The 23,185-nt window shown below is 34.3% G+C and overlaps 2 protein-coding genes across 7 annotated transcripts in view; one reads left to right on the forward strand and one right to left on the reverse strand.

Moving 5' to 3' along the window:
- Positions 1 to 10,983, forward strand: part of FANCL (FA complementation group L) — an 89,673-nt gene extending 78,690 nt beyond the window's left edge. For both annotated transcript variants that reach the window (XM_035001506.1, XM_035001507.1), the window contains 7 exons: positions 770 to 920; positions 7,251 to 7,334; positions 7,807 to 7,852; positions 7,929 to 8,010; positions 8,844 to 8,960; positions 10,277 to 10,348; positions 10,633 to 10,983. In XM_035001506.1, coding sequence (XP_034857397.1) covers positions 770 to 920; positions 7,251 to 7,334; positions 7,807 to 7,852; positions 7,929 to 8,010; positions 8,844 to 8,960; positions 10,277 to 10,348; positions 10,633 to 10,677 — 597 coding nt within the window. In that variant the 3' untranslated portion in view covers positions 10,678 to 10,983. The remainder of the gene's footprint in view (positions 1 to 769; positions 921 to 7,250; positions 7,335 to 7,806; positions 7,853 to 7,928; positions 8,011 to 8,843; positions 8,961 to 10,276; positions 10,349 to 10,632) is intronic.
- VRK2 (VRK serine/threonine kinase 2) overlaps positions 10,717 to 23,185 on the reverse strand; it is a 114,293-nt gene continuing 101,824 nt past the window's right edge. For 4 of the 5 annotated variants that reach the window (XM_035001501.1, XM_035001505.1, XM_035001502.1 and 1 more), the window contains 2 exons: positions 22,246 to 22,407; positions 10,717 to 11,053 (listed from right to left, as the gene is read on the reverse strand). In XM_035001501.1, the coding sequence (XP_034857392.1) occupies positions 10,748 to 11,053; positions 22,246 to 22,407 (468 nt within the window). In that variant the 3' untranslated portion in view covers positions 10,717 to 10,747. The remainder of the gene's footprint in view (positions 11,054 to 22,245; positions 22,408 to 23,185) is intronic. The other variant, XM_035001504.1, reaches the window with a different exon arrangement.

Raw genomic sequence — 23,185 nt, forward strand, 5'->3', positions numbered from 1 at the left:
TGGCTCAGATGGTTAAGCGTCTGCCTTCGGCTCAGGTCATGATCCCAGGGTCCCGGGATCGAGTCCCGCATCGGGCTCCCTGCTCTGCGGGGAGCCTGCTTCTCCCTCTGCCTCTCTCTCTCTCTCTCTCTCTGTCTGTCACGAATAAATAAATAAAATCTTTAAAAAAAAAAAGATGCATTATTCTCATTAATAGATCTATATTACAGAAAATGTACTCCATTATTATTTGAATTTAATAAATAAAAACTTTGTGGGGAAAATATGTGTAGAACCTTTTTATACTCTGCCTAAATAAGTCTGTAAAGTTAATAACGTTTAAGAATAATTTAATTAAATTACAAATGGCGCTGCATTTAACTTGATAACTGTATACTAGATAACTTGATACCTTTAATACTAAAATTGTATACACACTGTGCTCAATACATATATAGTATAGTCATTAATAAAGTACATACATGTCCTCTTGTATTAGTCATTACTATTCTATAAATTTAGTACAGAATCCATCATAATAAAAATAAATACGGTCTTTAAAAAACAATTTCTGGTAAGATGCACAGTCCTATGACAAAAAATTCTGTCAATGCTAATGGAGGTGAAGAGAGCTGAAGCAGGGAGAGTTGACTCTTGTTTACTAGAGTATTTTCAGCTGAAATGAAACAGAGCTTAAAATTTCTAAATTGAATTGTATTTTAAGTGAAAGATTATCTGTTGTTGATAAGAGCGTCTCGCAACTTATACAGCTTTTATCTGTCTTTCACAGAGCTCCTTAATAAGCATTTATGGTCAGTTTTTGGCAGCCTTAGAGTCACTGAAGGCATTCTGGGATGTTATGGATGAAATCGATGAGAAGACTTGGGTACTTGAGCCAGAAAAACCTACCCGGAGTGCGACAGCACGCAGAATTGCACTAGGTACAGAAAAAGGATTAAGGAGACTGTGTGTGTGTGTGTGTGTGTGTGTACTTCGTATTAATTGGGAAAATGGATCTAAAGAGGACATTGGACTCTTAGGTGAGACTTTTTTTTTTTTTTTTTTTTTTTGCTTGAAGTCAACTATTAAAACTTTGGGATGAACTGTGATTTATTACTCTGTATTTGAATAAATATTTTAGGAGAAAAGGGCAAATACTGAGGTGTTTCATTATAAAAGGTGATGATCAATGGAAGTATCATTCAAAGATACTGTTTAATTTTAATTAGAAATAGTGGAACAGGCTTTTCAAAACTTACATTACTTAGGGAAAAAATTATAATAATGCAGTCTTCATCCATGACACTAGACAAGATTAATGTGAACAGATCTGGGAATATTTTCTGACAAAATTTAGAGGATAAAGGAAGCTGAAGTGGGGCCATGCATGCCATTGAAGAGTAATCAGAAAGCACAGAATAATAATTAAACATATTTTAGGTATTTTCTTTACTATAAATATATGATATTAATGAATAAGATGTGATATAGATGTAAATATCCCTGTAATATAACCATATTCTCTTTATTATAAAATTATTGCTTTATGTATTTTTCATTATGAACAAGCAATATATGTCAGTTTTAGAGTTCAACCTCAACATTTTAGATGTTTTAAACTATATTTGAGTTCACAGTAAGTAGTATAGTTAGGTGATTATAAGATACCTATTTATATCTTTCCTTCTTGTTTTCCTTAGCCCAAATAAATACATTGTTAAAAGGCATATATTCCAAAGGATATTATGAAATTCTGTTGTGAATCATATCCACATTAGCAAATTTGTAGTTTCTCCCCAGGCATAATAGATTATCTGGGAGAAAAGAAGTAACATGTAATTATGAGAAAAGGAAGGTATCATTGTGCAAGCAATTCTACAAGTGGTATTGTTAGTCTAAAAAGTCTTTAACGGCATTTAATTTGGAATAATTAACAAATTATGGTGTATTTGTGAACAAATAAATATTAAGAATGAAAATGTTTTCTTCAAAGGAGTGTAGTAACTAATTTTCTTCATGGTTCCATTTAAATAATTATTTTGATCAGGTAATGATTAAATGTACCTTTTATTCTCATTCAGCACAGACAACCTGGTTTTTATTCACACTCTATATTTACCTTTAGCTCTTTTTTTTTTTTTTTGCTTAGGCATTGATTTGTCTTTTTAAGACCAAGTTTTCAGCAAATTAATTGAAATAAATAATATACCCACTGTTAAGTGAAAGTACTTTCTGGAGCCCTTAGTACATGACATTGCTAAAGGCTAATATGGAATTTGTGCTTATGGTAAAGAATGTATAAACAAATGAGATTATAAGTTAACTCTTGTATTTTTGTTTTTCTCATGAATGATTTGTAGTCATTTTTTATTTGATTTGATTACCTCTTTTTGTCAGATCTGTTGTAATTGTGTTCATATTGTTGCCAACCTTAGCCAAAAGCTCATGCTATAGTGTATAAAATTTATCAAGCCATTTTCACTATAAAAAATACAATCCAAATAGACCTTACAGTCATACTAATATACCTTCAAAACATAGTAAAATTTCTGAAATTAGTACAATATTCCAGTAGGTAGAATTTATAAAAGAATCTAGTGCCAAATAGAAATAGATTTTCTTAGATTCTATAAACTAGGTTAGTTGCTTTTGTTATTGAGTGAACAGTTTCTGATTTAATATGAATTGAATTCATTGTTAACTTATAATGGAACAAAAGAACTCAGAAAATGTTTTTTATTTCTGTATTTTTTATTTAAGTTTTTAAATTCTAGGTGACATACAGTGTGATATTAGTTTCAGGTGTTCAATATAGTAATTGAACACTTCCATACAACACTGGGTGCTCATCATGACAAGTGCCCTCCTTAATCCCCCTCACCTATTTAACCCATCCCACCACCTACCTCCCCTCTGGTAACCATCAGTTTGGTCTCTAGAGTTTAGAGTCTGTTTCTTGGTTTGCCTCTCTCTCTTTTCCCTTTGCTTGTTTGTTTTGTTTCTTAAACTGTGCATATGAGTGAAATCATATGGTATTTATCTCTCTCTGATTTATTTCACTTAGCATAATACTCTCTAGCTCCACCCGCATAGTTGCAAATGGCGAGATTTCATTCTTTTTTATGGGTGGGTGATATTCCATTGTATTTCTATACCACTACTTCTTTATCCATTCATCAGTCGATGAACACTTGGGCTGTTTCCATAATTTGGGTATTGTAGATAATGCTGCTTTAAATAAACATCAGAGTGCATGTATCCCTCTGAATTAGTATTTTTGTGTTCATTGGGTAAATACCTAGTAGTGCAATTGCTGGTTCATAGGGTAGTTCTATTTTTAATGTTTTAAGGAACCTCCATACTGTTTTCCAGAGTGGCTGCACTAGTTTGAATTCCCACCAAGAGTGCAAGAGGGTTCCCCTTTCTCCACATCCTCACCAACACCTGTTGTTATGTTGTTTTTAGCCATTCTGACAGGTGTGAAGTGGTATCTCATAGTTTTGATTTCTGTTTCCCTGATGAAGAGTGATGTTGAGCATCTTTTTGTGTCTGTTGGCCATCAGTATGTCGTCTTTGCAAAAATGTATGTTCATATCTAATGCCCATTTTTTAGTTGGATTATATGTTTTTTGGGTGTTAAGTTTTACAAGTTCTTTATACATTTTGGATACTAGCCCTTTATCAGAGATGTCATTTGCAAATATCTTCTCCCATTCTGTAGGCTGCCTTTTATTTTAGTCTTGTTGACTGTGCAGAAGCTTTTTATTTTGATGAAGCCTGATAGTTTATTTTGCTTTTGTTTCCCTTGCCTCAGGAGACTTATCTAGTAAGAAGTTTGTACGACTGATGTCAAAGAGGTTGCTGCCTGTGTTCTCTAGGATTTTTATGGTTTCAGGTCTCATGCTTAGGTCATCTTTCAGCCATTTTAAATTTATTTTTGTGTTTGGTGTAAGAAAGTGGTTCAGTTTCATTCTTTTGTATGTTTCTGTCCAGTTTTCTCATCACCATTTGTTGAAGACTGTACTTTTCCCAATAGATATTCTTTCCTGCTTTGTCAAAGATTAGTTGACCATATAGTTGTAGGCTTATTTCTGGGCTCTCTGTTCTGTTCCATTGATCTGTGTGTCTGTTTTTGTGCCAGTACCATACTGTTTTGATCACTACAGGTTTGTGATATAATTTGAAGTTTGGAATTGTGATGCCTCCAGCTTTGCTTTTCTTTTTCAAGGTTGCTTTGGCTATTCAGGGTCTTTTGTGATTCCATACAAATTTTAGGATTGTTTTAGTTCTGTGAAAAATGCTGTTGGTGTTTTGATAGGGATTGCATTAAATGTATAGATTGCTTTGTGTAGTATAGACATCTTAACAATATTCTTCCAATCCATGAGCATGGAACGTCTTTCTGTTTCTTTGTGTCATCTTCAGTTTTTTTGATTACTATAGTTTTCAGAGTACAGGCTTTCACCCCTTTGGTTAGGTTTATTCCTAGGTATCTTACGGTTTTTAGTACAATTGTAAATGGGATCGATTCCTTAATTTCTCTTTCTGTTGATTGATTATTGGTGTATAGAAATGCAGCAGATTTCTGTACATTGATTTTGTATCTTGCAACTTTACTGAATTCGTTTATCAGTTCCAGCAGTTTTTTGATGGAGTCTTCTGGGTTTTCTATATAGAATATCAAGTCATCTGCAGAGAGTGAAAGTTTGGCCTCTTCCTTGCTGATTTGGATGCCTTTTAATTCTTTTTGTTGTGTGATCACTGTGGCTAGAATTCACCTGTGAAGCCATCTAGCCGTGGACTTTTGTTTCCTGGGAGTTTTTGGATTACTGATTCAGTTTCTTTGCTTGTTATCAGTCTGTCCAAGTTTTCTATTTCTTCCTGATCCAATTTGATAGTTTATATGTTTCTAGGAATTTATCCATTTCTTCCAGGTTGTTCCAATTTGTTGGCATATAGTTTTTCATAATATTCTCTTATAATTGTCTGTATTTCTTTGGTGTTGGTTGTTCTCTTTTGTTTGTGATTTTATTTGTTTGGGTCCTCTCCGTTTTCTTTTTGATGTCTGGCTAGAGGTTTATTGATTTTATTTTTTCAAAGAACCAGCACCTGGTTTCATTGATCTGTTGTGTTGTTTTTTTAGATACTGTATCATTTATTTCTGTTTTAATCTTTATTATTTCCTTCCTTCTGCTGACTTTAGGCTTCATTTATTGTTATTTTTCTAGCTCCTTTAGGTGTAAGGTTAGTTTGTTGGAGATTTTAGATTTGTCTTGCTTCTTGAGGTAGCCCTGTATTGCTATTATATACTTCCCTCTTAGGACCACTTTTCCTACATTCCCCAAGGTTTTGGACTGTTGTGTTTTCATTTTCATGTGTTTCCACATATTTTTAAATTTCTTCCTTTATTTCATGGTTGACCCATTCATTGTTTAGTAGGACGTTGTTTAATCTCCATTTATTTGTGGTCTTTCCAAATTTTTTCTCGTGGGTTGACTTTAACTTTCATAGCATTGACTAAAAAAGGAGAGTGATATGATTTCAATCTTTCTGTATTTGTTGAGGCCTGTTTTGTGACCTAATATGTGATCTATTCTGTAGAATGTTCCATGTACACTTGAAAAGAATGTGTATTCTGCTGTTTTTAGGATGGAATGTTCAGAATATATCGGTTAAGTCCATCTGGTCCAGTGTGTCATTCACAGCCATTGTTTCTTTGTTGATCTTCTGCTTAGATGATCTGTCCATTGATATAAATAGGGTGTTAAAGGCCCCTACTATTGTGTTATTATCAATTAGTTCTTATGCTTGTTATTAATTGTTTTATATATTTGGGTGCTTCTGCATTGGGTGCATAAGTATTTGCAATTGCTAGATGTTCTTGTTGGATTGTGCTCTTTATTATGATATAATGCCCTTTTTCATCTCTTGTTACAGTTGTGGTTTAAAGTCTAGTTTGTCCATAGTTAAAAACAGAGCTATCCTATGACCCAGGAATTGCACTACTAGGTATTTATCCAAAGGATACAAATATACTGATTTGAAGGGGCACTTGCATCCCATTGTTTATAGCAGCAGTGTCCACAATAGCCAAAATATGGAAAGAACCCAGATGTGTCCATCAATAGATGGATAAGAAGATGTGGTGTGTATCTATACAGTGGAATATTACTCAGCCATCAAAAAATGAAATCTTACCATTTGCAACGATGTGGATGGAACTAGAGGGTATTATGCTAAGTGAAATAAATGAAAGACAATTAACATATTTCACTCATATGTGGAATTTAAGAAACAAAACATGATCATAGAGGAAGGGAGAGAAAAAATAAGATGAAATCAGAGAGGGAGACAAACCATAAGAGACTCTTAATCATAGGAAACAAAGTAAGGGTTGCTGGAGGGGAGGTGGGTCAGGGGATGGGGTATTTGGGTGATGGGCATTAAGGAGAGCACTTGGTGTAATGAGCACTGGGTGTTATATGCAATTGATGAATTATTAAACTCTACCTCTGAAACTAGCAATACACTATATAGTAATTGAATTTAAATTAAAAAAAGAGTCTAGTTTGTCCGATATAAGTAGGGCTACTCCATCTTTCGACACCCGTGTGTGTGATAAGTGTTTCTCCACCCCCTCCCTTTCAATCTGCAGGTGGTGTTAGGTGTAAAATGAGTCTCTTGTAGGCAGCATATAGATGGGTCTTGTTTTTTTCTTTTTATCCATTCTGACACCCTATGTCGTTGGATTGGAGAATTTAGTCCATTTACATTGAAAGTGATTATTGATAGAAAATGTTTTGATAAAACTTCATAAAAAGTCATAAACATGTTTGTTTTTACCATTTATTGTATTTCTCATCTTTTAATTTTTGACCACAGTTCTGCTTTTCAAGGAGGTCATGGAAGTCATTTAGATAACTATTTCTTAATCTTGTGATTTCTTTTAATGTTAAAGATCTTGATCACTCTATAGATAATTTTTATTTACACTATAATAGAATTCTGATCAGAATTCTAGTATAAATTAATTATAGTAACTCAATGGATTGACTATGTATTTTGGAACTTTGGATGGATCCCCAAATCTTTAGTCATAATCGTAATTTCAAAATTTCTTTTAGACTATAAAATACTAATATGCTTATTAAAAAACTATAAAACATTGGCTAATCTTTCCTTTGGTACACTAAGTACCAGGTAGATAACCCTTTATTTTTTGTTTGATGAACTTTTCTACTTCTATAAACTTCAATATTCTTTTATTCTAGGAAATAATGCTTCAATAAATATAGACATTGACCCCAGGCATCCTACTATGCTTCCTGAGTGCTGCTTTCTTGGAGCAGACCATGGTATGAGATCTCATATTTAAACGTTAACAGAGTCATAAAATTCTTATCTTGCACTGTTAAAATATTCTGAAATATTAATATATTGGTAATCATTTTAAATGAAAATGTCTCATCATTCTGAACTGTGTACTTTTGTGGTTTTTAAAAAATATATGATTTAGATTTTCCAGTCAAGTAATTAGCAAATTCTGTATTTAACAATATTTATAAGTTGCTAAGAGAATAGATCTTAAAAGTTCTCATCAAAAAAACATTTGTAAGTGGTGATGGATGTTAACTAACCTTTGTAGTGAGTGTATTGCAATAAAAACATATACCAAATTATTATGTCGTACACCCAAAACTAATACAATGTTATATGCCAATTATATCTCAGTAAAAAAAAATTCTGTGCTAAATATCTTTACAAAGTGAGAGCAGCAGACGCTAAATTATTAAACACTTTTTTTTTTTTTTTTTTAAATATCTGAAGTGGTAAAACCTCTGGGAATTAAGCTGAGCAGAAACATACATTCGTGGTAGGTATCTTTGCAATACAATTGTTATTTTTCTATTTTGCAAATTTAATAACAAATTTTTTTTTCATGCTTTCAGGAATCCAGAAAATAGTCTGTTACAAAACTTGAAAGATGTTTTAGAAATAGATTTTCCAGCTCGTGCTAACCTGGAAAAATCTGTAAGTTTTATCAGTGCTTTGATATTCCAAACAGCATAGCATAATGAAAGTTAAATGTTCCTCCTTTAGACACCAGAGAAAAATGAGGCTGAAAGGGAGGGAGTTGGAAGAATATTATAACAGACTTCTGAACTGCAAGCCACAGTAGCATCAAAGAACTTGTTAACCTTTGATTAGTGGTTTAAGTGTACTTTTTTCATGGTCTTCGTAGCAATAAAGTGATTAATGACAGACATCTTTATTATTAAAAATAGGGGGAAAGGTCCAAAGTAGTTAATGAGATGTTTGGATATTCTATTAGTATCTACTTATGGATGATTGAAATAAAGTTTTAATTAGCTTGATGTATTTGTGAAAAGTGGCAGTAGTTTTTAAAAATGAATAGACATTACTATGTTGCAAAAATAATAAACTCAGAATTGATTTTTGATTAAACAGCCGAGGTTGTAGACTGTCAAAGTGGTGGGGATGTTTTTGGCTTATTCCTTTACAGAATTTTGAAATTTTAGTAATCACTAGCTAATGTCAGTTCTTCTCTTTACATACTACAGTGGCACTATATTGATGTACAATATGGGAGAATTACTTAAGCCCAAAATAGAATCTGTTTTGACTATATCTGTGTGCGTTACTTACTGGATGAAAAAAATGAAGCACTCTTCTTACAAATAGCTTTTTTTAAAGTGTTAGTGATATAACTATTTTCTGTAATATTGTGATATAGCTACCTTTATAAAAACTTTATAAAAAGTTAGTATTATCTATACCGTATTATTCATTCTTATGTTACCTTGTGTTTTAAACACATCTGCTTATAAATATTTTCTTTGAAGGATTTTTCTATGGATTGTGGGATTTGTTATGCCTATCAACTTGATGGCGCCATTCCTGATCAAGTGTGTGATAATTCCCAGTGTGGACAGCCTTTCCATCAAATATGCTTATATGAGGTAGAAATAAAATAAATATAAATGTTTATTTATATTTATAAGTAAATAAATAAAAATAACTGTGGCAAGACTTTTTTGGCTACCATGACATAGGAAGTATGCATATTTGGATCTAAAATCTGTTTAGTGAATGGTGATCCCTTTTGCCATTAGCCCCTTTACCAATTCATTTCCAGATGGCCATGTGCTTTCATTTCTTCATCCTGGTTACTAATCAGTAAAGAAATGCCCTAAAGTATCCCAAGAAGGGAGAAAGTGTATCCAGAATATATTCATGGACTGCTTATTGATGCTAACAAATCAAATCAATGGTACCTTGGACTCTTTAAGTAAATATCTCCTGTAACCCAGTGCAAACTCTGTAGACTCATACAAGTGGGAGCAGTGGTGGCAGCAAGGTTAAAGGGTAGCACTATGGAGGTATCTATTACTTTTCAGAGTAGACTTAAGTACAGAATAAATGTAATAATCTTTTGGTATTGAGAAGAATGCATTTTATGATCTAAATATGTAATAGCACTCTCAGTGACATTTTATTTACTATTTACTATATGCGAAGTCTGCTTCCATTACTGTGTAGTCACTTGATCTCTACAGAAGTGCATAGTTGACATGATTATATATGCATGTATATATAGAACACCTTCCAGTTCTATAGTGCTTTCCGTCTTCCTTAATATCACCTCCCGTTTTTGTGCTTAGATATAGCAGTTGGCGTTATCTGCACTTTAACAATGGAGAACTTAGAGATGTCAATTTACCTTATATAAAACCATAAAGTACCAGGTCTAATTATAGAGATATTCTTAAGGGAACATGTGCTTTCTTTTGTAATAATGAATATTCATTTAATTTTTTAAAATGGATTGCCTCATGCTTCTAATTAATGGATTGAGAATTAACCCACTATTGGTGATTAATTAAGACCAGAATTAAGACCTAAATATTCAAGAGCCTATTGGATCTTTTATAGCAGGAGTTCTTAATTTGTAATTAATGATTTTAGGTGGGGTCTATGAACCCCATGGACTTGGTGTGCATTATTTTCTTGTCTTTTGGGGTTGAGAAAGTGCATAAAGGGGCATAAACCAGTGGTATAGACCTTGACATCCATGCTGGTCTCCCCTTGTTTGTTATTCAGCATATTACCAGTCTGGTATTGGCTCAGGAAATGTTCCCCTTACTTTTTGCTAAAAGAAAATTAAGAAGGTAAATCTTTTGGAATAAAAATATATGTACTCAAAGGAAATGATATTTGGAGAATCTGTAATCATGCTGACACTGCTCCCTTTATCTTCTCTCTTTAAAATCTTCAGTGGTTGAGAGGACTACTGACTAGTAGACAGAGTTTTAACATCATATTTGGTGAATGCCCATATTGTAGCAAGGTAAGAAAATAATCACATTTCATAAAATGTGCCTAGCTTTCTTTTAGTAACATGTTCTGGAAGATAAGCTGATATACTATATACATATCTAAAACATTATTTTATTAATTATTCTGTGTATTAAAAAAAGTAAAATAGTCCCTACCCATAACATTGTTTTTTAAATTGCTCCTTTGGAAAATACTTTTTTTGGTCAAACTGTATCATGACCCCATTTTTTAGCATAAAGCAATCTTAATTTTAGAACGTCCACAAACTTACTTTGTATTCTTTTTTTTTACAAGCCAATTACCTTGAAAATGTCTGGAAGGAAATCCCAAAATAAATAAGAATGTAACATTTCTGTGAAGAACTGGCAACTTTAAAAATTAATCATCAAAAGGACTTTATTTGATATCTTCATAGAAAATATAAAGCAAGACATACTAAAGCCAAAAGAAAAAGAATGATGAAGCCATAATAATACACGTCTGCCTTTGTCTCTTCACTAAGAGTAAAGTCTGTGACCTCCATACCAGTTGTAGAAGTAGATGTATCCCAAGATGAAGATCTCGAATTATTGAATATATCTGGACTCGTAGAATCTTGATAGGGTTCATAAAATGAATTTGGGAAATATATACAGCTGGACTGTTGTGGAGAACTTTTTATTTCATTCAGAATTTCTTGAGACTCACAATACTTTTGTCTTCTCCTTGTGCTTTCCTGTAGGAAATACATATATTGTGTTAGATTTGAATTATCCTAGTATTTATTTTGTGTAGTCTGTAAGAATACTAAATAAAACATGTTACAAAAAAAATTTTTGTATATTTTTCCTGAGAAGTTTAGGTCCTGGATCCTACATCGTAAGAGTTTACAAAGTACTCACTACATTAACCAACCGAAATCTAGTCCTTTTAAATCAGGAAATAGGCCATCTCATAAGTAATTTATCCTCTAAAAATTTTCTTGGCAAGACAAAAAACTAGGCTTAATCTTACATGGGCAAGATAGTCATAATTAGAAAGCTTTTTGGTTATTAATAATTAGTGATTCTAAGGGAGCCAAGGCAGAGAACAAGATGGTGGGGGCAGTGCTGCATGTCCTCAGAGCAGTCTCAGTCAGCAGTCTGCTGCCCAGAATCCAAAGAATGATGTCTTCCAATAACAGACCTTGAGAAGACAGCTGGTTAAAATCCTTATTTGTCCTGAAAGTTGATCCAAGAAAAGATGCTCATTCTAGTCTCCTGGCCAAAAAGGAAACAAGCAGGCTCTACAAATTATAGTTTTATAATGTTAAGCTGAAATGCCTAGAAGCACACAACAAAATTTGTCAAGAGGTATTGCCAGAGATTCATGAAGATAAACATTGGTAGGGACATGGAACACACTGTATAGCAAGCAGGATCAAGCTGTTTACCTGTGGAAGTATGAAGGAGAATATCTTCATAATGAATAAACTCAAGGGAACTATTTCTTAGGAAGAATCAGCACCTGACCCATGGCGAGGACCTAATATATGTGAACTCAGATCTTAGCAACTCCAGCCAGGAACTGTGATTGCATAGGGCAATTAGTATTTAGCAAAAAAATAAATAAATAAATTTCCTCCAAACTGATCTGTAGGATTGAACACAGTCTCAGTCAGAATCCTAGCAGGCTTTGGAAATCCAAAGGACCAAAAATAGCTAAAACAACCTTGATGAAGAACAGAGTTGAAAGACACACTTTTCCATTTCAAAACTGACCACAAAGCTAGAGAAATCAAGACAGTATGGTCATGGCGTAAGGACAGGCATACAGATCAGTGGAAGAGAACTGAAAGTCCAGAAGTAAACTCTCACATATATGAGCAATTGGTGTCCAATAAATGTACCAAGGCAATTCAGTGGGGACAGATAATCTTCAACAAAGGTGTGGAGACACCTGGACATCCTTGAAAAGAGAGAAAAATAGACCCCTACCTCATTTTATACAAAAACTGTAGACCTAAATATAACAGCTAGAATATAAAAATTTTAGGAAAAAACAGAAAATCTTTGTGTCCTAGGGTTAGGTAAAGAGTTCACATATATTAAATTCACAATCCACAAAAGAAAAAAACCTTTTGTAATTCAAAGGACATTATTTAAAAAAAAAATGAAAGTCACAGATTGGGAGAAAATTCTGCAAATCATTTATCTGATAAAGGACTTGTATCCAGAATATGTAAAGAAAACGAATAGACAATTCTCTAAAAGCATATGAAAATATGCTCAGCATCACGATTGTAAGACAAATGCAAATCAAAACCAGAGTGGGATAACATCTTACCCCTTTTAGGATGGCCATTATCAAAAGAACAGAAAATAACCAATGGTGAAGATAGAGAAATTGGAACCCTTGTGTACTCTTGGTAGAACTGCAAAATGGTGCAGTCATTATGGAAAATAGTACAGAAATTCCTCAAAACATGACAAGTCGAATTATATGATCCAGCAATCCTACTTCTGCGTATATATTCAAAAGAATTCAATTAAGTTTCTTGCAGAGATATTTGTATACCCATCATGGCATTATTCACAGTAGCCAAGAGGGGAGAAACAACCCAAATACCCATAGGTAGATGAATAAAGAAAATGTGGTATAAACATATAATGGAATATTATGCAGCCTTAAAAAAGGAAATCCTGCCACATGCTACAATATGGATGAACCTTGAGGACATTATGCAGAGCAAACTATGTCAGTCACAAAAAAACATGTAATTCCACTAATACAAAATATTTAAAGTAGTTGCAAAATGTAGGGGAGTTGGTATTTAGTGGGTCTAGAGTTTCAATTTTGCAAGATGTAAAGTTCTGGAGATCAGTTGTACAACAGTGTGAATATACTTGGCAGTACTAAACCATACAGTTGAGGTAAGTTTCATGTTATGTGCTTTTTACCACAATAAAAAAAGATTTAAAAATAGTATAGTGATTCCCAACATTTATCATGACATGGCACCCTTTACCCAATATACATGCCATATATTGGGTAAGGGAAGAGGCTATTTCAAATCAGAGGAAACTGCCCCAGGGTGGATACTGTGGCATGTCTCTTTGAATGCTCCAGGAATAGACCAACCACTATAGACTGAACAGATACAGATGCATGCAAGTTCCAGGAATTTCTTAAATGTTTTTTAACGACATTCCTGTTGGCCAAAACTCCAAGAATCAGTTTCCTGTTCTCAGCTTGTTACAAGTCGTTCTGTTCCTGCTTCACTTTGGTGCCCTGGCCTGCCCTCTCCTTGTACCATTTATCAAGTAACTTGGAAGAGAAGAGATTTATAAACAAGGCAAAATATTTGAATCTTCATCTGATGTAGTACCATCATTCTTCACAAAAGCTACTCTCTCGACCTCTAAACAACCATTCTTCAGAGTCTTTTTTAACCCCACAAAAGTCACTTTCAGGATACAGAGTTTTAGAAGGTAAGAAGTAACTTCTACATAAGGTATATAAAACAAAATAGATATCTTAAAAGCACTTTAGCTCTTCTACCTAGAAGAAACTATTGAGAGTCAACTAACTTTACTGCCTGAGAGCTAATAAAGACACACTGTCACAACTTTACTAAATTTTTGTCAGCTTTAGAGGCACCTGGCTGGCCCAGGGTAGAGCATGTGATCTTGATCTCAGTGTCATGAGTTCAAGCCTCACGTAGGCTCGGAGCCTACTTAAAAAAAAAAAAAAAAAAAAGTTTTGTCAGCTTTATTTGCTAAAGGCAAAGTAAGTGAGTAATTATTCCTGTGGACCCATAAAGCATTGTTCTTCCACAAAGAAAGAAGTACGCCATCAAATTGCATATTTTTAAGGGCTGAGACCACTGGTAAGCTAACTTAAGTAGCATTTATATATAACTTACATGTGGAAATGGATGATACCCCATCTAGGTAAGAACAGAAGTCAAGCCACTAAAATTTCAAGATAGAATTGTCTACTGTATAACCTATGTACCTAGCCTCTCTCTAAGCAACAACTAATATCAAATGGGAAAGCACTCATCTAAGGATTTAACCACCAGTTGTCTTCAGCTTACTGAGTGATCTGCTTGGGAAAGAGTCTGTGGCATGGGTTGTAACAGAGACCATGTGACCTGTAAAACCTAAATATTTAACTATCTGGCTTTTTGCAGAGAAGTCTGACCACTCTTGATATTGAATTCATAGTTAAAAAGGAAAAACCTCTAGGCCCAGATGATTTCACTGGAGAATTCTCAAACATTTTAAAAAGAAAAAACATCCTCCCCCCCCCCCCCCAAAAAAGAGAGAGAGAGAGGGAGAAAGAAAAAGAGACAGATTCTACTCATTCTCTTCCAGAAATCAGAAGGAAGACTTCTCATTTTATGAGGTCATCAGCACTGCCATGATACCAAAACCAGATAAAGACATAGAATAAAAAGAAAACTACATACCAATAATCCTCATTGATGCAAAAGTCCTCAACAAAATACTAGCAAATTGAATCCAGCAACATATGAAAAGAATAATACACCATGATCTGGTGGGTGGGGTTTATTCAAGGAATGTAAGACTAGTTCAGTTTCTTGATTCAAACACTAATCAATGTCATCCACCATGGTGACAGTATAAAGGTGAAAAATCATATGATATTATTAATTGATACAGAAAACCATTTGATAAAATTCAGTACCCATTCATGATAACTCTTAATACACTAGAAATGCAGGTGAGCTTTATCAACTTGATAAAGAACACCTACCGAAAATCTACAGCTAACACCATACTAAATGGTGAAAGGTGAAAAACTGGAAACAACTCACATGTTCTTCAACACTATATCCATACTTTAGAATACTACTTATTAATAAAAAGGAATGAACTACACTACTGATACATGCAAAACTCAGATGGATCTTTAGGGCATTATGGTGAATGAAATAGAGTCCATCTCAACAAGTTACACAGTATATAATTTGACTTTTACAACATGCTCAAGATATCAATTATAGTAATGCAGAACAAATCAGTGCTTTCCAGGGATCAGAATAAGGGGGAAGGTGTCCCTATAAAGCAATACACAGAAATTTCTTTGTGAGGGAGTTTCTAGAACAGTTCTGCAGAGTAATTGTGGTAGTTACTCTATACATGTAATGCAATTTCATAGGAACATATGAACAAATGCATGTAAGAACCGATGACCAAATGAGGTATTTTATAGTAATATGCCAATGTTCCTGGTTTTGAAAATTATACTATGGCTATAAGATGGTCATTGGGGAAGCTGGGTGAAGGGTACATGGGAGCTCTCTATTATTTTTGTAATTTCTGAGTGTTGCAATTACTTTAAAAAGTTAATAAGTTCAGAAGTAAAATAGAGTTCCAGCTCTCCCTACACCAAATAAAAAAGTAAAGGTGAAATACAGGTATTTTCAGACAGACAAGAAGTGAGAGAATTAGTCTCCAGGAAACCTACACTACAATAAATGTTAATGGAATTTTTTTTTTTTTTTAAGATTTATGTATTTATTTTAGAGGGAAAGGGAGAAAGCACAAGTGGGAGGAGGGGCAGAGAGAGAGGGAGACAAGCAGAGTCCCCAGTGAGTGGGGAGTCAGACACATGGCTTGATCTCAGGACCCTGAGATCATGACCTGAGCTGAAACCAAGAATTGCACACTTAACCGACTGAGCCACCCAAGCGCCCCTAAAGGAATTTTTTTAAGAGGAAGGGAAATGAACCAACTGTAAACTCAAATCTATGGAAGGTCTGAAGAATTCCAACAACAGTAAATATGGGGATATTTGACTTTTTTCTTCTTCCTTTAATTGGAAATAAAACTGATTTTTTAAAGCACAATAGTAACTGCATTATGGAATTAATTACATATTAATTAATTTCTTAAAAACGAAATGTATGACAACGATAGCAAAAAGGATGGGAGGATAAATGGAAATGTGTTTTCACAAGGTTCTTACATTATATATTAAGTCAAGGTAGATAGTGGTATGATAAGTTAAAGATGTACATTGTAATTTCTAGAGCTATGCTAGCCACTGACCATATATGACTTGAACACTTGGAATATGGCTAGTCTGAATTAGGGTCTGCTGTTAGCATAAAACACACTAGACTTTGAAGACTCACTATGAAAAAAGGAATGTAAAAGGTCTCAATTTTTATTACAATTATAATGTTTTGGGTGGTTTAATTAGAGTATATCATTAAAGTAAACTTTACCTGTTTCTTTGAAATTACATATGTGGCTTACATTATATTTCTGTTAGAGTGGTTTCAGAGCAGGGATTTGCAAACTTTTCCTTTAAAGGGCAGATAGTAAATATTTTAGGACCTTGGGGGCATGCAGCCTGTGTTACAATTACTTAGCTTTGCCACTATAGCATGAAAGTAGCCACAGACAACATGTAAGAGACTTAGTGAATAAGTATGGCTAGGCTGTAATATAACTATTTACAAAAAGAGGTGGCTTGCTGATTTTGGCCCATAGGCCATAGCTTGCTGAACTAAAGTACCTACTACAACAAAAACCAAGAAACCAAGAAAGAACCCCAAAAAGTATAGTTTAAAAATTGAAGAGATGAGAGACAAATTCTCCATTACTCCAGAAGAAAGCAGGAGGGAGGTAAAAGGTGACAAAGAATAAACAGGGCAAAAAGAAATCAAATAGCGAGACTGTAGATTTAACTCAACTACAATGTTTACGTTAAATGTAAATGAATAGATTAAAAGGAAGTTCTGTGAAGCTTTACAAAGTAAGACAAACTCTGTTATTTACAAAAGCACTCACAGACACAAAGACACAGAAAATACAAAACAAAAACATTAAACATAAAAGGATGGAAAAGGATACATCATGTGAACTAATCATAGGAAGGCTAGAATTATTAAAATCAAATCAGACAAAGTAGAATTCAAGATAAAGAATACTGACAGATACAAGAAAGATGTTTGGGGTGCCTGGGTGGCTCAGTTGGTTAAGCGACTGCCTTCGGCTCAGGTCATGATCCCGTAGTCCTGGGATCGAGTCCCACATCAGGCTCCCGGCTCAGCGGGGACCCTGCTTCTCCCTCTGACCCTCTCCCCTCTTATGCTATTTCTCTCTCTCTCAAACAAAATCTTTAAAAAAAAAAAAAAAAAAAAAAGATGTTTCACAGTGATAAACAGATATTTCACCAGGAAGATGTAACAGTTCAAAATCTGTATATACCTATTAAGGGAGCATCAAAATCCATGAAGCAAAAACTTATGGAACTAAAGGAAAAGTAGACAAATGTGCAATTATGGTTGAAGATTTTAACATTCCTTTGTCATTAAATGATTAAACAGGAGGACAAAACAAAGCAAAACAGTATGTATATAGAAAGTTTGAACACTATCAAACAATTTAACCTAATCAACATTTATAGAACAGTAAACTCCAAACTTCAGAATACACATTTGTTACAAGTACATAAGGAACATTCACCAAACTAGGTCTTCTTCTTGGCCATAAAACAAGTTTCAGTGTGTTTTAAAGGGTTGAAAAAATACAGGATATGTTCTGATAATAAGAGTTAAATTAGAAGTCAACAAAAAGATAACAAAGAAAATCTCAAAAAATTTAGGAATTAAAAAGCATACTTCTAAATAATTCATTGGGTGAAAGAATAAGTCAAGGGAAATTAGAAAATATATTTAATTGAACAACAGTGAAACACAACATATCAAAATCCATGGACTACATCAAAGCACTGCTTAAAAATTTTTATAGCTATATATATATAATAGATTTGAGAGAGTGTGTGGATGGGGGAGAGGCAGAGAGAATCTCAAGCAGACTCTATGCTGAGTGCAGAGCCCAACAGGGGCCTTAATCCCATGAAGCCAAGGGATCACTACCTGAGCCAAAACCAAGAGTCAGATGCTTAATCGACTGGGCCACCCTGGCGCCCCACTATATATTTCAGAAAAGAGACTTAAAATTAATTTTAGCTTTTATCTTATGAAGCTTGAAAGAAAAGAGTACCTAAAATAAGTAGAAGGAAGGAAATGATAAAGAATGGAAATTAGCGAAATAGAAAAAAAAAAAAATCAGTAGATAAATCAACAGATCCAAAAATTGGTTCTTTGAAAAGATCAATAAAAATGATGGGCATCTAGCTAGACTATCAAAAAAAGAAAAATAAAGAAAAAAAAAACTAAAAAGTTACCATAATCAAGAATGAAAGAAGGGACATCAAAATGGATACTGAAGATGTTAAAAGGATAATAAGAATGTCATGAACTACGTAGTGCTGAGAAATTTGACAACTTAGATGAGATGGACAAATTCCTTGAAAGATACATATTACCAAAATTGACACAAGAAGAAAAACAAAATCTAGTAATTTCATTACAGCTGTTAAAGTAAATTCATAATTAAAAATTTTCCTACAACAAAACTCTAGACCCAGATGATTTTCTTGCTAAATTCTATTAAATATTTATGAAAGACAAATCTTAGTAAAACACTTCCTGAAAATAGACACTTCCAACTGATACAATGACCTGAAAAAAAACCACACAAGGATATTATGAGGAAAGAAATTACAGATCAAGATCTCTCATTAATGTAGATACAAGGAAAACCCCTGAATGGAATAACAGCAAAATGAATCCAGTATGACAACACATCATGACTAAATGGGGTTTATCCCAGGGACAAAAGAAGGCTGATTTAATATTCAAAACTCAATGTAATTCATTATACTAGTAAAGGAGAAAAGTCATAGGATCAGCAAATTCCAAAAAATTACTTAAATATTCATTCATGACTTAAATTTTGTTTTCTTTCCAACAAACTACAATGAAATTTCCTCAGCCTGATAAAGGGCATTTAGGAAAAGCCTACAGCTAACATACTTAATGGTTAAAGAATGAATATTTTCCAGCAAAGAACAGGAACGAAAGCAAGGATGCCCACTCTCGGTGTAGTATTCTACATCACGGCAGGTGTAATAAAGCATGAAAAAAAGATAAGAAAGGCATACATGCTGGGAAGGAGGAAGTAAAACTCCATTCACAAACATGATTGATTATGTAGAAAATGCTAAGAATGTATCAAAAAACTACTAGAATTAAAAAGTGAATTTAGAGGGGCGCCTGGGTGGCTCAGTTGGTTAAGCGACTGCCTTCAGCTCAGGTCATGATCCTGGAGTCCCGGGATCAAGTCCCGCATCGGGCTTCCTGCTCGGCGGGGAGCCTGCTTCTCCCTCTGACCCTCCCCCCTCTCATGTGCTCTCTCATTCTCTCTCTCTCAAATAAATAAATAAATAAATCTTTAAAAAAAAATAAATAAAAAGTGAATTTAGAAAGATCCCAGGTCACAAGGTCAATATACAAAATGATATTTACAATAGAATTAAAAATATTTAGAGATAATTTTAATGGAAAATGTATAAGATATCTACACCAAAAACTACAAAACACTGTTGAGAGAAATTAAAGATCTACATAAATGGAGAGAAGTAGCAGTTTCATGCGTTGGAGGACTCAACTGTGTTGTTGGGATCTCAGTTGCCCCTAAGCTGATCTTTATAAAGATTTAATGGAGTCACAGTCAAAATCCCATTGTGCTTTTTAGTGGAAACTGACAAACTGGTTCTTAGATTTTATGGAAAGGAACAGAACCTAAAATGGCCAGTGCTTTCTTGAAGAAAAGGGATGAAGGACTTCTATTATAAAGCTGCAGTAATGATGCAGTGTGGTTTTGGTGTAAGGACAGACTGACAGAAGAGAAGAGAGAGTCCAGAAACAGACCAGTACTGTCAGCTGACTTTTGAAAAAGATTCCAGTGAAATTTAATTAGGAAAAGGAAAATCTTTTTACACACGGTGCTGAGACAACTGGCTCTCTATAATGTAAAAGAAGGAATCTTAACCCCTTACACCATATACAAGAATGATTTGAGATGGCTCACAGATTCGAAATGAAAGCTAAAACTATAAGCCTTTTAAAAAAATATATAGCAAACCATGACCCCGAGATAGGCAAAGTTTTCTCAGGTTTCTTTACAGGAAAAAAAAAGATAAATTGAACTTCAAATAAAAATAACACAGTTTTGCTCACTGAAGACACTGTTAAATAAATGAATAGGCAGGCTGCACTAGAACATATCCACAATACAGATATACAGAGAATTCCTACAACTCAGTAATAAAGAGACCATCATCCACATAAAAAGGGATCAAGACATTTCACAAAAGAAGATATATGAATGGGCAGTCAGCACATGAAAAAGTGCCCACAATTATTAATTATCAGGTACATGATAACTGGAATCAACAGAGATACGAACACATAAATGTTGGAATGGCTAAAATTAAAAAGACCAACAGCAAATGCTGGGGAGTATCTGGGATTACCGTCAGGAGTACAAAATGGAAGAATCTGTCAGTTTTTTATAAAGTTGAACATACACCTGCCTTGTGAACTAGCAGCTCCACTTCTCAGGACAAACAAAACGTCTTGTGTCACAATGTTCATAGCAACTATTATTCATGGTGGCTAGAGCCAGGGGCAGCCCAGGTGTCATTAATGGGAGAATGGATATGTGAATTATAATGCAGTTCCACAATGGAGTACTACTCAACAAGAGAACAAATGACTGAGATATGCAGCAATACGGATGAGCTTCAAAAAAAACATGCTGAGTGAAAGAAGCCAGATCCAAGAGTACATACTGTGTGACTACATGGTATATGACTTTTGAGAAGAGGCCGAACTAGCCTGGTGGTGAAAATCAGAGTACCAGAACAGTGGTTGTCTGGGAGAAAAGGACCAACTGAGAAAGGGAACAAAGAGCTTTCTGGAATGATAAAATCTGCACGTGTGTATCACAATGCCACCCCAATTAAATCAATGTCTTTGCTTGGAACCTGGGCATCAGTTTTTTTTATAGTCTCTCCTTACCTCCATACATAAGTGATTCTGGTGGACAGTTAGGGTTGAAAAAGACCACTCAAGAATCTCAGAATTTTGTCACCAAGCAATATTTGTGATTTTATAAATGGTAACTGTAACTGCAAAAGATTCTTATTAGTTCTAAAAAAGCATTCTCTGGATAAACGTGCATGCTTGCTGGTTGGATAAGAATTGCCCAACTTGTATGCATCTAATTTTTGTCTTGGCTGCCAAGAAGTTCAGAGCCAAATTCAGTGTTCAGTTTAGTGATTAACATCCCAGCTGCCTAATACACCAATTTGAGGGGCGGGGCAGGGGGCGTTGGGAGATAGAGGATGGGGGCATTAAAATATCCTGTTTCACATCTTAAACTACCTCAAATCATTTGGGGGAAAATGACGGTGTATAAATCATAAAAAATATTGGTCATTTTGGAAAAAAATTTTTTTCACTGAACATATAAATACATTGTATGCTTCTCCTTCTTGTCAAAAGAAGGTTAGGTAAACAAAGACTTTTGCTATTGCTTGGATGAGTCCTCTGCTAAAGGTAAATCACTATCCGACCAAATGATCGAATAACGTTAAAAAATACATCATTTTAAAATACAACCATATAGACAGGGAAACTCTTCACTTACATTTGATTATAAGGGTGAGACTGGAGGAACCCATGTAAGAGTATGGAATATGTTAAGAGTCCCTAATGGATCATAGATGGCATAAAAAATTTAAGTGCACTTCATTACATTCTTAGGCTAAAGAAAGAAATCAGATCTGTACGCAAATGTGCTCACTGTCGTTCTGTTTCTATGATGACTGGTGTCAGCTGCTTTGATTTTGTCCACTGGATAGGGTATTTTTCTGCCCCTTCTCATTTAACAAAACCATACAACCTTGGCCCTCAGGAGAAACTAAAATGTTTTTATTCCCAAAGGGCATATTCTAATGCAACACGAAGGAAAAAAGAAACAACAAAAAGCCTCTCACCTGAGCTGTCTCACTGTTAAGCAGTCCAGTCGGCGGCTCCTCTTTTTGCACTTTTCTCCCCGTTAAGCAGGACTCAGCACTTCTCTCACTATGGATGTTTTTTTCTATTGACCTATTTTGCATCTGACTGACTTGCTTTGTTGCAGCGTTTCGAGAAACAACCTGTTGATAGAGAGTAAAAATGTATAATGAAAACTTTTGACACTTGTAAGAAAAAAAATGCATTCCCGTCCAGATTCTTGAAAATTCTAAACTTGCCAAGTTTTGTGAAAAGGAAGAAATAAAGAGGAAACCAACAAATGGATGTTATGGAAAGAATATAGTCGTTGGCAAGATCCAGACCCTTTCTCATCAATAGTACAAGACCAATTAAAATTAGTGTCACTGTTGTACGCTTTTTAGAAATCATCTCTACAGATAACTTGCTTATTGAAAACGGCATTTTTACAGAAAACTGTCACATTCTCAAACTGCACATGAATTCATTATTAACCTTTGCTGGGAGTGGATCCAGTACATCTTTTTAGTTTAAATTCTTATTAATAAGAATCTTAGTTTTCTATCATTGAAGTGAGCCTAATTAATGTGAACGGATAAAAGGAGCTTATGATGTTGCTTACTTTTTTATACAGGTAATTTAACCTTTGAGCAGATGAGTCACAGTTCATGTCACCTAGTCCTGTGTACCAGTATCAGGGGTTAAGTTCTCCAACAAGCCTGCTGTCTCTAAGGTTTCTTTTTCACACCACAGTGTTTTCTGGGGGATGACTGACTCTTAATAACCTTGAAGTAGACAGGAAATAGAAGGGCAGGTCCCACAATAGAGTTGGAAGATTGAAAGCCACAGTGAAGACCCTTATGTGAAGTATTTGCTCAGCAGCTTCGTGTTTACAGCAGCTGAAAGTGCCATCACCTTTTTTCCGGGGTTAAATAGGGGGCA

Source organism: Mirounga leonina, unplaced genomic scaffold (assembly GCF_011800145.1).
Source record: "Mirounga leonina isolate KUSES-001 unplaced genomic scaffold, KU_Mleo_1.0 Mir_125, whole genome shotgun sequence".
In the NCBI taxonomy this organism is placed as follows: domain Eukaryota; kingdom Metazoa; phylum Chordata; class Mammalia; order Carnivora; family Phocidae; genus Mirounga; species Mirounga leonina.